We start from the raw sequence: 19,805 nt of genomic DNA, 5'->3' as shown, positions 1-19,805 counted from the left end.
TGGTAATGCATGTGTATCTAGGATTCTATCCATCTCTTCTCTGTAGGTATTGATGATCTTCTGGATTTCCACAGGGTCTGTTGTGATTTCACCCTCTTCATTCCTAATTGCATGGATTTGAGTCTTCCTTTCTTGAAAGTCTGGCTAAGAGCTTGTTAGTTTCATTTACTCTTTCAAAAAACCAACTCTGATTCCCTGATTCTGTTTTGTTTTCTTCGTTTCCATTGCTTTAAGTTTTGCTCTGATCTTTATATAATTTCCTCCCTTGTACAAGTTTTGAACTTGACTAGCTCTTCTTTTTCTAGAAGTTTGGGGTTCAACATTAAGTTACTTATCTGAGCTCTCTCAAATAAACTCTCTGTTTTCCTGACAAATTTCCCTCCTAGGACTGCTTTTATTGTGTCCCATAAGTTCCTGTATGTTGTGTCAGCATTATTATTTAAGTGTAGAAACTGTCTAATTTCTTCTTGGTTGTTCAGGAGGGTGTTCTTTAATTTCTATGTGTTTATGCAGTTTTTGCGCTTTCTTTTGCTTTTGTTATCTAATTTCTTTGCACTATGGTCTGATAATTGCATGGGATAATTTTAGTTCCTTTGCATTTACTTAAGCATGTTCTGTGAGCTCCATGTGGTATTGGAGAACCCAGACGCCTGCTTGTGTCTGCATGGGCCAGGCTGTGTCCAGGGGCAGCTGTGACAACGGACAGCCCTCGCAAAGGAGGTGGCCAGGCCTCGCTCTCCTGCCTGACAGCACCACTCCCAGCAGTGGATTCCTGGCTCCTCGGGGGTGGTAGTGAGGGTGGCCTGTGTGTGAGGGCATGTGTGCTTACATGTCATGTGCCCTGGCGCGTGGTGATACGGTGGCTGTCACAGCAGTGGCTCTGAGTTATGCTCAGGTGCCCTGACCTGGCCTGCAGTCCTGACCGCTGTCCCTTGACCACAGTCCTGGGTCAGCTGCTGGGCTCTCCACTTGCTCCACCCTGACCCAGGATCACCAGCCGTGGGCCCAGGTCCTGGGGACAACTGTGTCTCCAGGGCACTGTCGTCGGGTCCTGCAGAGGAGGAAGTGCGTCAGCAGAGCAATGTCTCTCCAGACCCCCAGGCTCAGCCCTGGGGTGGCTCCAGGGTGGCTCCCATAGTCCCCTCCCACAGGCAGTGAGAAGTAGCGGCAGCCTAGCCCAAGCCTCAGAATCACATTGCGTAGCCCCACTTACACCTTGGTGGGCGAGTAACCCTGTAGTTGACTCCCTGGTGCCTTTTGAGGGGTGTCAGGACTGGTAGTGACAGCAGGACCGTGCAGGCCACTCTGCAGACCGCAGCTTTGGTGTCCCTTGGCCCGGTGTCCATGCCATGCCCACTGACCTGCAGCCAGAGCCTCTGCCATTGCCACCAGGAGAACGCAGCCGTCGCCCTGTACTCTGCGCCCACCTATACAGGGTGTCACCTGCCAGGTGCGTCGCATGGTGGCACAGGGTCCCCATGGCCTGTGTGCTGAGGCCGCTTTCCTGTAACTGCAGAAAGGTGACCCCCAGGAGAGGAGGGCCACCCAGGGACAGGAGGACAACTAGGGACGGTTGGGTGTCCCCGTGGACAGGAGGGCAACCGCAAGGGAAGGAGAATGTGGTCCAGAGCGAGGCTGCCGTGGTGCACAGTGGGCAGGGCAGCTGTGCTGGTGCAGGGACAGCTCCACCACGCTGTGGAACTGGGTGGCAGTGCCCAGGAGGCAGGGAGCGGGGGCCGTGGTGCAGGCAGCGCGGGCTTGGCCCCTACTCGGCCCCGTGTGCCGGGCTCTGGGCAGGTCTGGGTCCAGGTGGCGTGTTCCAGCTGACATCTCCCTACCTGCAGGTGGCCTTCATGACGCTCACGCTGTTCCCCATCCGGCTCCTGCTCGCTGCCTTCATGATGCTGCTGGCCTGGCCCTTGGCGCTCGTGGCCTCGCTGGGACCTGCCGAGAAGGAGCCCGAGCAGCCCCCAGCGCTGTGGCGGAGGTGAGTGGCCCTGGAGGCTTCACGTGCAGGGGCCACACAGCAGTGGGGCGTGCCATCACCCAGGGAGGTCGTGCGGCTTCCCACCCAGCCTGCCCGCCCTGCCTGCACTCCAGGGGGCCCTGCCCGCCTGCTACAGCTTCCTCTGGAGCCTGCCATCCCTTCCTGTCCCCGTCCTGCTCCGAGGCCCAAGGCACAGGGACCCTGCGATGGCTCCTCCTCCGACTGAGGTCACTGGCTGCCCGTCCCCGCCCCGGACCCTTGGGTCCCGAGCAGCCACACTGATGCAGCAGCCTGGTGACATGGGCCTGTGCTCTTGCACAAGGGCAGTGGTCCGGGGGGTGCAACCTTGGCACAGTCTGTGCGAGGAAGCCCGGCCAGGCTGGGTGCATTAAAGTGGCCACGGTGATGCCTGTCCCTCCCAGCTCCCATGCCCGGGCCTCTGGCACTGTGTGCAGACGCCCATCCTGAGCCATGCGGAGGGGCTCACACAGGGCCGTGCACACCCCAGCCACATGCCATGCGTCCTTGTTTCCCTGACGCCCTGACACTGCACAAGGCCCTCCGTGTCCCATAGGCTGCTGCCCCGTCCTCAGCCGGCACCCTGACAGCCGTCCATGTGCTCAGCGCTGCTGAGCCGGCGTAGGTAGGGCTTGATGCTTGTGCAGAAGGAGATGCATTCGTGGCTTATGGAGGTGCTGGCGCAAGGCCATGTCACCCCTGCCTTGGTAAATAAAGCTTTACTGGGGCACAGCCACACCCATGCTGTCAGAGTGGAGTGGCCGTGATGGGCCACGTGGCCCCAAAGCCTAATGGTCTACGCAGGCCTGTCTAGGCATAGCGTACTGGCCAGGGCTCAGCTGTTCAGGGTCTCACTCCAGGAACGAGCCCAGGGGCACATGGGGACCCTGAGCTCTGGGCCTGGTACTGCAGGGCAGGGATGCTGGCCACCGTGGCCCTGCGCTGGTGACAGGCCATGCGACAGGCTAGTGTCAGCAGACTCCGTCACCAGAGCTGGCTGGGGGGTTGCTGTTTTGGCGCTTCCTTTCCCCTTTCTGGGTTTTCTGAATCATCCTTGAAGAGCGTGCTTCCCTCCAGGTTCTGTTGACAAGCTATTAACCCTAAAGCAGGGATTTGGTATCAGATATAACCAGACCACATCCGGACCACAGCAGGGCTGACCCAGGGCTGGGAGCAGAGCTCCAAACGCATGGCAGCCGGGGGAAGGTTCGGGTGCAGGAGCAGGTGCTGGAGAGGCCCCCGCCACAGCCCTGCCTGCTGGCCTGCGCCGTCTCTCCCCACACCCTCGCGTCCTGAGGATGCCCCCCATTGCCCGAGTTCCGGGAGGACGGTGTCTCTCTGAGGTGGTATCGGCCCTGATCTAGGCGCTGCGCTAACTCGGTGGCTCTGCAGTGACCACCTGGCTTCACACTCCGCTGTGTGCAAGATGTGTGTGCCGTGTTCCACGCAGCGTGATGCTGAGGGTTTCCATGGCCACAGTCATGACAGCCTGGGCAGCTGGGTGTGCAGAGACTGTTATTCCACGTGCGCGTGGGACATAGAATGAGCGCATGGATGTGTAAGAATGTGTGTTTGCGTGTAGTGAGTGTATACACATCAGGGTGCGCAGTGTGCACTTGTGCCCTGGACCTGCACGTGCAGTGCTGCGGGCACCCCAGGCGTCCCTGGTCACCAGCTCTGGGTACTCTCTGGGTGGCTCTGCATTGCCCCCCCACCCCACCCCAACAGAAGCCAACACACAGCTGTCGCCGGGATGCTGAGGGGTGCAGGGATTTGGGTAGCCCGCCCGGGACACAAGGTCATGGGATTGTAGCCGGCACAGAGTGCCGGCCCTGCGCCACCCCGGCTGGGCTCCCGACAAGCACAGTACGGCCGCCATGAGTAGGTGGAGGTTAAGGAGGATTTTTGCTGAATGAAGTTAGTGTCATTCTAAAACTGTGCTATTTCTAAAATAAAAACCCAAGGCTTCCAGTGAATGACAGTTTGGCAAAAGGCATTTGTCTTAAGTTACTTTCAGATGTGAAAACCAGGGCATCTTTTGCAGAACATGACCATTGGGGCTGGCACTGACCATTCCAGGCAAGTCCCGAGCGGGCCAGCGTCCGGCCAGGCCAGGTGTCTGGCTGGATGTGGTCCTCCAGGGCCGGTCCTCAGCGCCTGCCCAGCTTGTGGAGGGGCCGTGGCTGAGCGCTGCGGGGGAGGGCTCAGAGCCCGGGGGTGTGACGGGCTCCCCCCTGCCCGCCCTCGGGGCCAGCCCAGCAGAGCCGCTCTGCTTGGAGGTGCCTGTGGGTCTGTGGTCTCTGTTCTGAAATGTCAGGTGAGCCCCGCCTGTCTCCTGCACTAGGGTCGGGTTGGCTTGGCCTTTGGCCACCAGTGTAGACGCGGCCCCGGGATTTGATCAGCCGCACCCCTCTTGACGGCCCCTCCTGACCGTGGATCCTCTGTCCTGCTGACCTCCGCTGTTCTGACATTCGTGACCATCCCCTGTCCTCAGCAGAGACGCCGTGGTCCCTGTGGCCAGGCCTGAGGGTCACTAACTGGCCCCTCACACCGAGGAGATGTGGTGCGCCTCAGTGGAGCACCCTGGACCTTGGTGCCTCCGTGCACCCGCCTGGCCTGCGTGGGCCGCCTCCGCTCCCCGAGAGCTGCAGGTCCCAGGCTGCCCTGAAGCAGGCTGCAGGGGCCACACCCTCCCCCTTCCCACACATGCGTGCCCTGCCCCATGCCAGCGCCAGGGCAGCGCCCCACGCACTGGAGGTGGCCAGGCTGAGGGCTGAGCCTGTCCTTCCTGGTCCTTGCTCAGGAGCCTCCTGCTCATCCTCAGCCTTCCTCCCCGCGGCCACCGTTCGCAGATGCCAGGCACGGTGCCCCTCGTTGGTGCCCATTGGTGCCGGGAGGGCAGCCGGTGTCTTGGGAGTGGCGGGCTCCCCCTTGTGCAGCGGGCGGTGGGGCACTGTGCACACCCCCAGGTCTGGCCTCCTGGGTGCCTCAGGAGCTGCCCATCCCAGCAGTGCCTCCTGTGCCTTCCTTCCCAGAGCAACAGCCCTGCCCTCGCCCCACGGCCTGCTCCGGCGGTGCGCTCTCCCCAGAGTGCAGGCGCTGTGCCTTCCACGGGCTCTCACAGAGTGGCGCCCTCTCGGGGTGGCCGCTGCCCCTCAGCACCAGGTCACTGCCTTCTGGTGCCCAGCCCGTGTCCACAGGGTCTGCTCCACCACCCGGCACACACTGCAGGTGTGCCGTTCCTCCGGGTCTCTGCCTGTACCCCCAGGCCTGGCTCCTGCGCCTGCTGCAGCCTCGTTCCCCCTCCGTAGGTGGCGTTTGTCGCTGCTTGGCTTTTATTCTTGTGCGTGTTGTGAAAGTTACACACAGAAGAGCGGTGCATTGGGAGCCTTTGGCCGCAGTTCACAAGCGCGTCTCGCAGCCCCTGCCAGGCCGCAGCCCGCGCGTAGGTCGTAACCACAGTGACTGTTCATCCTCCCAGCTGGCGTGGGTCCTGTCGGGGTGGCTCCCAGGGGCCGTGCTGTGCCTCTGCCCTGTTCAGGCCCCTGGGAAATCAGTACCATCTTAGGCTCCTGTTTTGCTGCCACACAGTTCACCCCATGCGATTGCCCTGTTGCCTGCAGCCCTTGGGGCCTGGCTCTCCCAAGGTGTGTGTCCTCGTGGGCCAGGCGCACACGTGGCTTCCATGACGGCTGAGCAGTGATGGGCTGGAGCCCGGCAGACACTGACAGGAAGGACACACAGACTCGAATGCCCACATCCTCCACATTTTACAAGGAGGCCGTGGCAACCGGTGCCCTGGCCAGGCTGGCCTGCCCCACTGTGTCTACCCTGTCCCCCCACTTCTCCCAGAAGCAGTGCTCGTGGTGTTGAGGGCAGCCGCTCGCGTCCTGCGAGGGGGCTTAGTGGCTGGGGCCGGAGCCCTGTGCCCCTGCCCCCAGCGGCTGACCCGACCTGCACTCTCTTACAGGCTGGTGGACATCCTGCTCAAGGCCATCATGCGTGCCATGTGGTTCGCCGGCGGCTTCCACCACGTGGCCGTGAAGGGGCGGCAAGCGCTGCCCAGTGAGGCCGCCATCCTCACGCTGGCCCCACACTCGTCCTACTTTGACGCCATCCCTGTCACCATGACCATGTCCTCCATTGTAATGAAGGCGGAGAGCAGAGACATCCCAATCTGGGGAAGTGCGTGAGCCCGGCGTTGGGGAGCCCCGGAGTGTGGGGGAGACCCCCAGGAGAAGGTGGAGACCCTGGGGAGGGGAGAGAAACCCCAAGTGTGTCTGGGGGCCTGGCAGGGTCCGGGCTGTCAGAGTGGCTTCCAGCCCCTTGGCAGGGTCCCCATGCCCTGGGAAGACACACAGAGGTTTCTCAGGGGGAGCTGGGCTCCATGGGGTTCCCTTCCTGGACAGTGAGAAGAGAGAGGGCCAGCCTGTCCCTGTGCTGGTGGCCCCCAACTCCTGCTGGGAAAAGTGCTCCTGAGACGCCTGTGTCAGAAGGAGCGGCCCACATGGGGCCGGGACAGTGTCCTCTGTCCTCTTCCACACGTCCTGGGGCTCTCGGGGTACCACCATGTGTGCTCCCGTGTGAGTGTCCCATGCCCCTCCCAAAGACCCGGTCGCTGGGCAGGGCCTGTGTCACCCAGGATGGCCTTGTCTCAGCGTGATCATCTGTAAGGACCATTTCCAGACGAGATCCCACACTCGGGTCCGGGAGTCAGGACTCAGCTTGTCTTTGGGGATGCCAGGGGCTGGGGTCCTTAACCCCCCACCCAGTAGCGGGTGAGCACTCACACCGTCCACGCTGGTCCTGGGGTCCGGCCCTGTGACGCCTACCACTTGGGCCCTTCGTAACAAGGGTTGTTTGCTGCCTTCCAGGAACGAGGGCTCCAGCCCCCACCAAGTTTCTGGAGGTGGGGTTTTCCTGACTTCATGTCAGGTCGGGTTTTCCTTACTTGGTGCAGTACAGGGTCTCCAGGGGTACAGGTCTCCCCGGGCCCCACCCTGAGTCTGCTGTGCTGTGGCCGTGGGCCCACACCATCTGTCTCCACCCTGTGCAGCCCTGATCCGGTACATACGGCCGGTGTTCGTGTCCCGGTCCGACCAGGACTCGCGCCGAAGAACCGTGGAGGAGATCAAGAGACGGGCGCAGTCGGGCGGAAAGTGGCCGCAGGTATCGTCCTGCCCGTGTCCCTGGTCTCTGCGAAGCAGTGTGAACTTGAGACTGGGGAGAACCGGTCACCTTTCTCTGGACTGTGTTTTGTGCCATTGTCTTTGCTGTCACTGTGCAAATCCATGCATGTGCTGGGTGTCTGGACCTTCGGCTTAGGACACACAATGGAAAGATACAAGCAAACAGTTCTCAGAGGCGCCAAAGTCCCTGAGCCATCATTTTTTAAAGTGAGAGGCTTCCGGCCTCCCTCCTGGGCACTGTCCCAAGTCCGCGTTCCCGCTGGGCCGCGGCTGGCCTGCATGTGAGCGCCGTGCCCGTGTTCACTGCGTGCTTCACATCTGGCCCACACTCGGGTTTTTCTTTTCAGTGCAGCCATCTCTAGAAGCAGAGGTTTCATGGGACCCTCTGTGGGCCCGCTGATCCCTGTGCCCTGGGGGCAGTGACTTCCTCAGACCCTGTACTGCCCCACACGTTCTCCCCCCCACCGCCGCCCCCGCAGGGTCTCTAGCAGCCTCAGAGCCCGGCGCCACCCCAGGCGCAGGTCTGAAGCAGCTTCAGGTCTGCACCTCCCACTGCTGGAAGCCGAGTTTGGTTCCCGCTGAAGCAGAGCCCTGAGAGCCACATGCACGGTGCCCACCGCCACCCCATGGCTCGCTGCTGCAGCCTCTGCTGCCCTGTCCTGTCTGTGACGACCACGGTGGCTGCCCGTTGGCAGTGTGTTAGGGTGCATCTCGCCCACTCCCAGCATGCCTGCAGGGTGGGCACCCCGCAAACCCACTTTCTAGGCACGCGTGGAAAGAAGACTGTGTGTGTGCGCGAGGGGGTGCTTCTGCTCGAAGCGGTAGAGTGGATCAGGGTGCACGCCTGCAGCGCACCCGATTCTCCATAGAGCGCAGCTGTGTGGTCCGTCTCATCAGGAGTCCGGCATTCTCCTCGGCAGGGTGGGCACTGTGGACTCGGGGATATAATCTGTCATTTAATGCTGGCTTTTTCTCCTTGTTTGAAGATAATGATTTTCCCAGAAGGAACCTGTACCAACAGGACCTGCCTAATTACCTTCAAGCCAGGTAGGTAATTCTCGCTTATTTTCCCCTCCAGAAGAAGGAAGTGTTGTGTGGGGGCTGGGGTCAGGCCTGCTCGGACTCGGCACCGCCCCAGGTGGTGTAGGGAACGTCAGAGGAGAGTAAGAAACGTCTCTGCCTGTTTGCTGGAGATCGTAGAACTGTCTCTGCGAACTCAGTCTCTGAGGTGGGGATGACGGCGTGTGTGGGAGGGTGAAGTTCGAGCACATACACTGGCCACGGGGTGGAGGAGCTCGAGGGGTGCTCATGGCGTGGGCCCTGGCCCGCCCGTGCGTCCTGTGTGCGGCAGGAGCAGACCTGAGGCTGGGGGACCCAAGTGCATGGGGTCTGGGCCTGGGGCCCAAGGCCTGCTCGGCCGCCTTGCTGTGGGGTAGGCAGAGTGCAGCGCCCTGGCTGCTACCTGGCTGGGCCCTTCCTGGCGCCTTCCCCTTCTTCCTGCCCTGTCCCCGCCCTGAGCTGGTCCTGCACTCTGCCCCTTGGGCCGCACAGCACTGCCCTTCCTCCTGCCTTTGTGGAGCCCAGCCCCCACTCGCCTGTGCTCTCCTGTTGTGGAGCAGAAGGGGGTGGCGGGCTTCGCAGGCAGACACAGGGCAGCCAGGGGTGGCTTGCCACACCCACCACGGACTGTGGCTGCCCTGCTCTGAGGCCTATTCTGCCGGCTCTCTCTGGACCCCTCACCCAGACATGGCCTGTAAGCCACGTTGGTGGCACTGGGACCGTTCCCTGGGAAACTTGTGATGGTCTATTTTGACCATTTCCCCAGGACCACAAGAAGAGAACGGCCTACTGCTGGTATCCGGCTCCATTCCCAAGGCACACATGCTGGGGATGGGTCATAGCCTGCCTTCTCCCTGGGCAGAGGATGGTGTGTGCCGGGCATAGGCCACGGCTGGCCTCCACGCAGGGTGGAGATAGCTTGTGCCCGGGGACAGGTTGTGGCCTATCTTCTCCCTGGACAGGCCTTCTTCATTTGTGAAGACGTCCTCCCTGGAGGCTCCTTGGGGAGCAGTCCCTGGCATCACTAGCTGAAGCTGCTGGCCCTCATGTGCCAGGCAGGAAGCAGTTTAGAGATGAGGGACCTGCTGCCATCCCATGAGACAGCAGAGGCCTGCGCCAAGTCCTGAGCCACCGGTGGGCACCCAGAGAGGCCTTGTCACGGGACGGCTGGCCCCTGCCCCTGTCAGTGATGGTCTCGCACAGGCAGTGTGGCGAGCCACCCCTGCCCACTGGGTGGTCACCACCACAAGGCCCATGTGCTCCTGCCCTGAGTGCCCCAGAGCGCCCGGGCCAGGGTGGCTGAGGTGACTGCCAGCCTCCTGGTGGGATTTCTGTGAAGGGCCTGGTCCTTCGGGCCAGGTCACAGATTCCAGTGACATCAGCGACCCGCCCCACACCCGTGTGGGGGTCACCACCCGCGTTTAGCGTGTAGACACTGCAGCTCACACGCCCTTGCCGAGGGCCACGTGGCCTCCATCCTCATTCCTGGAGTGTGGGAGGAGCTGCCTCAGGGGGCCTTCGTCATGCACCTGCGCCAGCCCAGGTGCTGCTGCTGTCCACGCCACTGCCAGCACAGCACGCATGTTCAGATCACGTGCTGCCCAGGTTCTCAGGCTGGACACATGAAATTCGCAGCCAGGCCTTTCTCCAGTCACACTGAGTGTTGCTGATGTCACAGGGATGGATGGCCAAGTTGGTCACTGGGGCTGGGGCAGTGGACACCATGGTGGCCCCCCGCGGACATGGCGCTCCACGTGGGTCTCCGCCTGGCCTGTGGGCTACGCATCTCCTCACTAGCGTGCATATCCAGATCTCAGCTCTGCCACCAGGGGATGTCAGTGCCATGTCTGCCTGTGCCCTGGTGTGAGGCCACCTCCACCTGGGCACAGAATGCCGGGCGTATGTGTTCCCGCTGTCTCTGTCTGCTATGGGCCTGGTGGGAAGTCAGTGCCTGCAGTGTTGGTACAACCCGCACTGGGCAGGCCTGGCCAGTGCAGACCATCAGACACACAGCCTTGGTGCTGGACAGAAGTGGCCCCCGTGACGGACACTCCTGAAAGGTGGGGTGCCAACCCCAGCTCAGCCCTCCCTGATGAGCCAAGACCAGCCAGATTCTGGCATAGCTGAGCAAAGGCAGTTTGAGCACCCCTCATCCCAGAGCGGACGCTGACCCTGCAGGTGCCTGGGGACGAGGCAGTGGCCTCCGTGTGGGCCCAGGGGCATGCCGCCTCCTGTAATGTGCGCCTGTACCATCACGTCCAGCACTCCTGACACCCACACTCGCCCGCTGAAAGGACAAGCCCTGGGTAGAACTGTGACTGCAGCAGGGCTTTGCGGGACACCTGACGGGCCTCGTCGCCCACGGTGGCACTATGGACAGCAGGCTTGGCAAATGGAGTTGGCAGGGGCAGCAGCCACCGTCTCAGCAGGAAGTAGGATGTTCTCAGGCCCAAGCCCCTGTCTCCCAGGTCCCCAGCAGCAGCTGCCCAGGCTGAGAGCAGGCCTGGGCCGGGTGGGTCTGTCCACTGTGACTGACAGTGGGGGGAGACCCGGAATGGGCCCCAACCCCCCATGGGTGGAGCCCGTGGGTGCTGGGCTCTGGTTTCTGGCTTGCTGCTGGGGAGGCACCTGGCCTGTCCGGGTATTTAGGTTGTGCTGATCTTGCAGAGGCAGCCCAGGTGCGGGTCTTGCGTCTCTAGGAAGGGCTGAGGCGGAGGCTGGCTTTCTCGGAGGCCAGCAGGGGACGTGGCTAGGGCCGCTGCCCACCCTGCCCGTGGCCTGAGACAGCCTCTCCCCCCAGGTGCGTTCATCCCCGGAGTCCCTGTGCAGCCTGTGGTGCTTCGATACCCAAACAGGCTGGTAAGTGGGGCTCCCCAGACCGGTGTGGGTGAGGCTGCGTGGGTCTCAGTGCCCGGTGTGGCCAGCTCGCTCTGTCCCTCACCACGGACAGAGGTGGACAGCACACCCCGGCCCGGAAGCAGGACGGGCCCACACTTGCGGCCTGGCTCACACTCGCAGGCGTTTCAGAATGAGGACGTCTTGTCCTGGGCACCGGCATGGCGGGGCAGGAGGTGGGATAGGCAGAGCCAGGGGCTTTGTGCCAGCGGCCTTTCCGGTCTGTGTTCAGGGCACGGGTTTCCTTTAAGGAAACAGAACAAAAGGGGCAGTTGGGGTGCAGGGCCTCCAGAGTGACCTTGGGGAACCCCAGCTCGGGTGAGCCTGCAGCAGGCTCCATGTGGGCGGTACAGGTGCCACGGCACTGCCTACACACCCAGGAGGGTGGGCCCACGTGGCGGGCGAAGGTCGCTGGGACGCCTGCGCGGGGAGGTGGGAAAGGGGCCGGGGTGGGATTCAGGCAGGTGATGCTCCTCGTCCTTGGGCTGGTGACGCAGGGCACGAGCACCCTGCTCCCTGCCCCAGGGTGAGCACAGGAGAGGGCCAGGCGGGCAGGGCAGGGTGGCTGCACGTGGTGACCTGTCCCCTGTCCCGCAGGACACCATCACATGGACGTGGCAGGGCCCTGGCGCGTAAGTTGCACACTGTGTCTATCTGTGCTGTGTGTGGACGCATGAGCCCTTGGCGACCCCGTGTGCCCTGTTAGCAGGCTCACATGAGCCCTGCTGTCCAGTAGCTTCGCTTCTGCCCACCTCAAGGATGTACCCGAGTGTGGCGGGTTCTGACACCCCCACACGTGGGATGTGGGTCCCTTGTCTGAGCCGGCAGATGTGCTCGGGTCCTTCACATGTGACAGGCTTCAGGCACCTGTGGCCCTGGGGTTGGAGGAGGCCCAGCCCTGGGAGGGGGCCCAGCCAGCACCTGCCCTGCACAGCCCCTGAGGCTCCGTGGAGCTGTGAGTGGTGCTCACAGGGCGGGGACGACAGTGCTGAGCTGGGCTGAACTGGGAGGACTGGTGGGGGCCCATCCCCTTGCGGGGAGGCAGGGCGGGATGCCAGCTGCACAGGTGCCTTGAGGGTGACGGGGCAAGCGGTGGCATCGGGGTCAGCCTGGCAGGTAAGCGCTGGCCCAGGGCCTGGGCCTCTTGGCTGCCACTTCCACTCCCGCCCACCAGGGTGGCGAGGCCAGCTCTAAGCTGGGCCCCGGGAGCCAGGCTTGCGCTGTGGCGTGACCGGGGCTCAGGCCGAGCTCCCTGCGTGGGGCTGGGTGTGCAGGGGACGAGGTTCCCTGGCTGGAGGGCACCTGGGAGAGGATGGCCTGCTGGATAACCAAAGACGGCCGGATACTGGAAAAACAGAAGTGAAAGCCGCTGAGAAATGCGTCCCTGCCCCACCCTGCGGAGGGGAGCTGGGCCCCGGCCCAGGACCAGGCAGCAGCCCGAGCTCCAGGGGCTCCCTGACAGTGCGCACGTCTGTTCCGCCTTCCCAGGTTGGAGATCCTGTGGCTCACGCTGTGCCAGTTGCACAATCGGGTGGAGATCGAGGTGGGTAGTCACAGGGTCCCCAGGGACTGTCGGGGGGCTCGTGTGTGCAGGGCCACCATCCCGCGGGTGTGGACACAGACTCGGAATGGCCTCGACCCCAGCCCCAGTGCACAGTGCTGAGCAGTGTCAGACGGTGCCTCAAGCCTGCCTGAGCCTGTCTCCACCCTCGGCCCCCGGGCGGCTTCCTGACCCTTCACTCGGCACCTCCGTGTCCCTGCCGTTCGGACAGGACCCTAGCAGACAAGGAACCCAGACCGGCCTTTTATCTTGGTTGTTGTGGCCTAAGAGACTATAAAGTTGGCTCACAGGCAATGAACATATCTTCACTTTTGTTTTTACCTCACAAAATTACTGCCGAATCCACCCTGCTGTATTCACCCACCAGCCTCCCCATTTTGCCATCTGAGATCTCAGGGTCCTGGCACCATCCCCTGGGATGAGTCCTGCTCAGTCACGTGTGTGAGACCAAGGAATTTTTTTTTTTTTTTTTTTTTTTGTCTTTTTGACACAGGGTCTCCCTATGCAGTTCAGGCTGGCCTTGAGCTCACTTTGTAGCCCAGGCTGGTCTCAAACACACAATGATCCTCCTGCCTCAGCCTCCAAGTGCTGGGATTACAGGCATGCACCACCACACCGGGCAGGGGCCAAGAAATTCTGAATGGTGAGGAGACAGCCGTCCTTGCAAAGGGCCTTGGCGTAATGTGCTTGCATCTGAAGTCAAGGGCGAGTGCTGTGTAGCACACATTCAGTGAATCCTCTCTGCCCCCAGCAAAGGCAGCGCACGCTGGCCCAGGCTGCTCCCGAGCTCACTGCTGACAGAGGGGACTACGGCTGTGGGGGGCCATGCCTGAGGCCCTGCCGGATGGGACACTAATGCGTGGCTTGGCCTCTGAGGCAGCCCTGGCCTGGCCCGGGAAGAACACGAGCCTGCGCTCACTCCTGCTGCCCAGGCCTCCTCTGTGTAGCAGTTCCAATTCAGTCCTGGTCTCTCGCTCCAAGAGAAAAGAGACCAAATGGCTCTGTATAACACCTCCGATAGCCCTGCTCACACAGGACGCTGGAGCGCAGGGAGGGGATGTTGTAATTACAGAATTCAAAACTTACTTTAAAGTTACGCAGAGTAGGTGGGATTTCGGGGTGTTCTGTGTCAGTGGACATCCTTGTTAAGAAGAAGGGAAAACCGCCGTGGTGGCGCAGGCTGAGGCAGGAGGATCGCCGACGTTCAGCTTGGGCTACAAAGGGAATTCAAGGACAGCCTGAACTGCGTAGCGAAAAACCGTCTCAAAAAGAGGAAAAAGAAGGGGCCGGGAATGGCAGCACGTGGACTTCCTCCGTAAACTCGCAGCAGGGCTCTAGCGCGCGTGTGGTGGGAGGAGTCGTAGTTTGAAGCTGCCCCAGATGGAGAGGCCGCTCTGCGTGGAGACTGGGGCAGGGGGATGTGCGGGAGACGCGCGTACCGCCAGCGGGGTCAGCAGGCCCGGGTGTCTCAGACGCGCGTGTGCACACGAGGGGCTCGCAGCGGACCCGGTTCTTGGCCTCTCTGTTGCAGTTTCTGCCCGTGTACCGCCCATCCGCCGAGGAGCGCAGGGACCCCGCGCTGTTCGCAGCCAACGTGCGGCGCGTCATGGCCGAGTGAGTGCTGCGTCGCAGCCTGCTGGGGCGTCGGAACCCGAGGGCAGGGGAGCTCCGCGGGGTGGCGGGAGGGCGGGAGGGCCCAAGCCCTGCGGAGGACGGGCAGGAGAGCGTGCCCCCACCGCGGTGCCCTCGCGCTGTGCCCGCCCCTGCTCTTCCTGCCGGGCTCCTAGGCACCAGTTTCTCGGGCTCCCTGATGCCAAGGCCAGGGTGGGGGCCTTGCCAGGCTGGATTTTCCCACAGCGGCACGGCTACCCGACTCGGGCAGCTGGCCTGTCCCTGCTGTCTGCACGCATGCCGGCCGACGCTTGTGGCTTTTGCCTTTTCGGTATTTAATTAGACAGGAAGTGCTTGACTCACAGCTAGCGACCCCACCCCGCCGAGGGCCCGTCCATGGTCCCGTTTCGGTCCTCCTTGTCAGGGTGCACGGTGGCAGGGGCTGCAGACATCGGGAGGGGACGGCGACTGTGGTCACAGCCAGCTCAGTGGGGCCAGGGACACGGTTGTGGGAGACAGGTACCCCACAGGCTTTGACGACCCCAGTCAGCACCCCACATTCCCGAGGCATTTTGGCGTGTGGGCAGGGGCTGTGCCTCCGTGGCTGTGTGCGGACGGCCCGAGGTGTCGGGACGGCTTCTCGGGTGTCCTTGGCCCTGGCGGCTGTGTTCCTGCCCCAGGGACTGGCAGCTGACAGGGCTTCTCCCACAGGGCCCTGGGTGTTTCTGTGACTGACTACACGTTTGAAGACTGCCAGCTCGCGCTGGCGGGGGGACAGCTGCGCCTCCCGCCCGACTCCTGCCTGCTGGAGTTCGCCAGGCTGGTGCGAGGCCTCGGGTGAGTGTCCTCAGCCCCCGGCCCTCGCCGCAGACCCAGGGCAGACCACAGCAGAGATGGTTGTTACGGTGCCAGCTGTGATTATTTGGGGTTGGGGTGCAGGAGCTTGAGCCCAGGACCACACACAGGTGCTCTCCCCGTGAGCCGCGTCCCAGCCCTTAATTTTTAGTCTTAACACAAGGTCTCCCTGGGTCACACAAGTGGCCTCAAGCTTTCAGTCCTGCCTCAGCCTCCTGTGTGGCGAGGAAGACAGGCGTGAGCCCTCGATTTTGTTCTCACTCTTCAGATACAGTTTCAGTCCATGTGGAGGGCCTTGCAGCCTGTGCGGGGCGCTGGACCTCTGCTTGGAGGCCGCCCTGGGGCCGTCCGGGAGGCTTCACTGGCCGCTCTCGCATGGCAAGTCTGTTTGAGCCTTCTGTGATTTTACTGAGATCTTGTTTAGGCTGAGGCCGGAAAAGCTTGAAAAGGACCTGGACAAGTACTCAGAGAGGGCGACGGGGAAGCGGGGCGAGAAGGTCGGCCTGGCGGAGTTCTCGGCGTACCTGCAGGTGCCGCACTCGGACGTGCTGGAGGACATGTTCGCGCTCTTCGACGAGGTGGGCAGGCACCTGCTTCCAGTGTGCGCGGGTCTCATGGGGCTCAAACACGTGAGACGGCTCTGAAAGTAGAGGGGACCCTCACCCACACCCCACTGTCATCCTGGATCCCCAGTGCGCTCTGGCGCATACAGAAATGTGAGTTGTAGCCAGGCATGGTGGCACACACCTGTAATCCCAGCACCTGTGGAGGCTGAGGCAGGAGGATCGCTTCGAGCTTCAGGCCACCCTGGGCTATGTAGGGAGACTATCTTAAAAACCCAAAACAGAAATAGAACTGTGACTTGAAAATCACCCACACGTACACCCCCCAAGCTGGCCTGTGCCATACCTGTGCTGGTGCTGAGCTTCCGGCCTCCCTCTGGTCATTCTCCTGCGTGTGGCCCGGATGCCCAGCCGAGCGCGTCTCTCCTGCAGGGCGGCTGTGGTGAAGTGGACCTGCGGGAGTATGTGGTGGCCCTGTCGGTTGTGTGCCGGCCGTCCCAGACCCTGGACACCATCCAGCTGGCGTTCAAGGTGAGGGGGGCCAGAGGGCCTGGGTGTTGACGCTGTCTGTAAAGCGCCCGAGAGCTGTGCTGAGGGCTGGCAGCGTCACTGCTGTGGGGGGGGCATCCCTTGTCCTGGTCGCATGTCCCACGTCTCAGGAGAGCCACCTTCCCCTCCCTGGTGCCCTCACCACGGCCTGTGCCCTCCCCGGGATGCCGTTTCCCAGGGCAGGGCCTCATTCTTCACGTGCCCCTCCCCGAACGCGAGGGCCACACGCGTGCTTTCCTGGGCCCAGGAAGCTGTGGCAGGAGACCCGGGTCTGTGCCTCGGGGCACTGCGGGGGTTCTGCGCTGGCTTCGGTCTCCAGGCGGTGCTGCTCGTGGCGCCGCGGTTTCCTGCGCGGCCACCAGGTGGCGTTGCAGGTGTGCATCTGCTCATTTGCTGTGAGACCCGCTTGGCACAGACGGACGGTGAACCCAGCCTGGCTCCTGGGGCAGCTGTGGAGCCGGCCCGTGCTCTGCTCCCTTCTTGGGCTTCACTCCGCCCGAATGAGGAGGCTTGCCAGCTGCCCCAAGGCTCCCGACCCAGCTAGAGACCAGGGCCAAGCACTGCTCCGCCCCCAGACAGCCCTGCCACATCAAGGAGCATGGTCAGTCCTGAGAGCAGGGCGCCGAGGACAGGCGGGCCAGGGGTAGCCGAGTGACGCCGCTGTACCTCGCAGATGTACGGGGCGCCGGGGGATGGGAGCATCCAGGAGGACCACCTCGCCCGCATCCTCAGGGCCGCCCTGGGCGTGGCAGAGCTGTCTGTCACAGACCTGTTCCGGGCCATCGACCAGGAGGAGAAGGGGAGAATCTCATTCGGTAGGTGGAGTGCGGTGCCAGGGGGCCTTGGGGCCCAGGCCCGGTGGACCTCGCCAGGCAGTGGGTGAGGAGGACGTGCATGGTTTCTTCAGGTACGGAACCGGCGTCTCAAGCTCAAGCCTGTGTAGATGCTGTCGGCCGGGCCGCAGCAGCTCAGGGCGGGTCGGGGTCCCCTGTGGGGAGGACGACGCAGCCCAGCCCCCTGTGGCCCTGGCCTGTGCGTGTCAGAAAGGCGAGGACGCAGGATGGCAGCTGCGGGCGCCTGAGCCGGGCAGCACTGTCCCAGGGAGCACTGCGGCGGCCTGACGGTGTTTGACGGGCGGGTGTCCCGCGTGGCTCCCGGCGGGCTCCAAGCCAGCCAGTCCATGTTTAAAGCACTCTGCCCACTGCAGATGCCGTGAGAGGAGAATGGGCAGGAGACCCTCGAGGGCAGCCACCGCCATCAGGGAGCGGGCAGCTGAGGACAGGGATGGCAGAGCCAGACCTCAGGGAACTGTGTTCACGTGCAGGGCGCCGGAGCTGGGCAACAGCAAGGATCTCGGGGACTTGGGGGCACAGCAGGGTCACCCGGGCAGCGGCCAGTTTGTTCTGAATTACATGGACGCTTGCTGGGCAGCGCGCTCAGCTCAGTGTGGACGTCTGGCAGTGCCGGGGGCCGCTCCCACGCACCCGCTCAGCGAGGGCACTCGGTTCGTGCGGTGCCGCACCTGGGAGTGTTCTCCGGGCCGTCTGCGCCCCATCGACCTGCCAGCAGTGTGTTCCCAAGCGCCCGGTGCCCTTGTTCACTGCAGGGCCAGGGCCCCGGCCCAGGGACAGTGCTGTGTCCTCGCCAGGTCCCTAGCGTCCTCCCAGCATGGCATGACCAGGCCAATAGGAAGGCCGGGACCCTGAGGTGGGGTTCTCGCTCCCCAGGGCCTCAGGGGACACCGCCCAGGCATTGCCCGCGAGTTCCCGGTGCCCATGGGTGCCCTTGTCTTTGCAGCCGACTTTCAGAGGTTCACAGAGCTGTACCCCGACTTCGCCGAGGAGTACCTGTACCCCGAGCAGCGGCCCTTCCACGGCTGTGCCCAGACGCCGCCCACGCTGACCCCCAACGGCTTCTGTACCGACTTTAGCCCCGAGAGCTCAGACTTGGACAAGCCACCCTGTAAGAAACTGGACTAGGGCTCGTGGACCCGAGGACCAGGCCCCTCCCACAGCCGCCAACTCCATACAACCAGGAGCCCAGTCCCCAGGGACCTCCGTCTTGCGCCTGAGGGCTTCGGGCTGAGTTCCGGGAGACCCAGGCCCTGTGCAGTGCTTCTCCGTGAAGAGTCTGAGCTCAGAGTGTGTGGGGAGCCGGGCCTCGGGACGCGGGCCGGGGCCGGGTGGGCGCCAAGCACACCCTTGCTCCACACGGAGAGTCCGGTCTGAGTTCCTGCCATCCCCTCCTGAAGCCCCATCCTGTCTGGTCAAGCTGAGGTCACCTGCGCTCTGAGCCAGCGCGGCCTCTGCCACCTCGGTCATACTCGGGGTCACCTGCGCTGTGAGCCAGTGGGGCCTCCGCCTCCTTGGGGTCACAACACAGAGGCACCACCATCTGGTTTTTAAACATTTCTATATTTGCGCGCGAGCTCATGCGTATTTTATAACTTCATTTAGGTACTTCAGAAGATATTCAGCATTTTTTTAGGAAAAGAGGAAATGTTTTTTCTACTTCATTGTTCCTGTTGAGCTCGGAGGTCATTTATTTGTTGGCCCTTCCCTGACAGACTCTGAGGCGGTCTCGGGCACGGCCATACATGCCCAGCCGGTGCCCCCTGCACCCGGCCCCAAGGTGCCTCTGGTCTCCATCCTTTTGGAATCCCCTCTTTTTTATAACTTTACCATTTTGGTGGTTCTGTTTCAGCACAACAAGATCTACTTCACTGTAGCATAGGCTCCAGCCTGAGATGGAAAGCGGGTGGGAGGAGGGGACAGTGGGTGTTCTGGGGTCCCCGTGTGCACCCTGCATGCGGCCGGGGGCCAGCAGCTCATCCCCCGCCCCCAGGAGGTCCTGGCCGGAAGCCATGGCCTCATCCCTGCTCCCCTTCCGGTGTGACCCTGTGCCTGCTCTCCCGCGGCAGGCTGGCAGCTGTCACTGAGCTCAGGAAGGGGCAGGCACGACCACAGGGCGGTGTCTGCTCCCCTGGCTCTCCACCCCACCTTCGGCGGCGGCGGCGGCGGCGGCTCTTGCAGCACAGGGGTGGCTGTGGGTGGGGTTTCTTCCCCGGAGGGGCTCCAGGGTTGTTGGGGACTTTGTTTCACTCCTGAGGTGAGTCAGTGCACACTGGGCATCGCCGCTGCAGGGCACTGCCAGGGCCAGTCGAGAATGCGTTCACCCGCGCCCCAGAGGCAGCCCGCATCTCTCCAGGGGTCTTGGGAGACCAAACCCCTCCGTCACCAGCGCCACACCGCCGTCAGTGGGACGGCGTCATGTGAGCAGGGCATTCAGGTCCTGGCATGCTGGGCACCTGGGAAATGGACAGTGACAATTTTATAACTATAGCACACATGAAGATTAATTTTTTTGAGACAAGGTCTCACTGTGTAGTGCAGGCTGGTTTTGAACTCACTGTGTAGTCCAGGCTGGCCTTGAGCTTGCAGCAATCCTCCTGCCTCAGCCTCACTCCTGAGTGCTGGGATTACAGGCGTGTGCCACCACACTTGGCATATAAAGATTCA

The 19,805-nt window shown here is 62.7% G+C and overlaps 1 protein-coding gene across 1 annotated transcript in view; it reads left to right on the top strand.

Annotated features, from left to right (window-relative positions):
* Positions 1-19,014, top strand: part of Lpcat1 (lysophosphatidylcholine acyltransferase 1) — a gene marked incomplete at its 5' end in the record, with an annotated part of 31,056 nt that extends 12,042 nt beyond the window's left edge. The window contains 13 exon segments of the mRNA XM_013505909.1: positions 1,845-1,987; positions 5,976-6,190; positions 7,062-7,174; positions 8,181-8,241; positions 11,054-11,112; positions 11,746-11,780; positions 12,637-12,691; positions 14,241-14,323; positions 15,032-15,157; positions 15,600-15,753; positions 16,171-16,269; positions 16,961-17,102; positions 18,085-19,014. Of these exon segments, the coding sequence (XP_013361363.1) occupies positions 1,845-1,987; positions 5,976-6,190; positions 7,062-7,174; positions 8,181-8,241; positions 11,054-11,112; positions 11,746-11,780; positions 12,637-12,691; positions 14,241-14,323; positions 15,032-15,157; positions 15,600-15,753; positions 16,171-16,269; positions 16,961-17,102; positions 18,085-18,266 (1,467 nt within the window).
* Between the last annotated feature and the right edge of the window lie 791 nt (positions 19,015-19,805).

The sequence above is a fragment of the Chinchilla lanigera genome, unplaced genomic scaffold (genome assembly GCF_000276665.1).
Source record: "Chinchilla lanigera isolate Chin_1 unplaced genomic scaffold, ChiLan1.0 scaffold00103, whole genome shotgun sequence".
Classification (NCBI taxonomy): Eukaryota; Metazoa; Chordata; class Mammalia; order Rodentia; family Chinchillidae; genus Chinchilla; species Chinchilla lanigera.
Note: the sequence above shows the minus strand (reverse complement) of the source record. Positions and strands in the feature narration are given on the sequence as shown.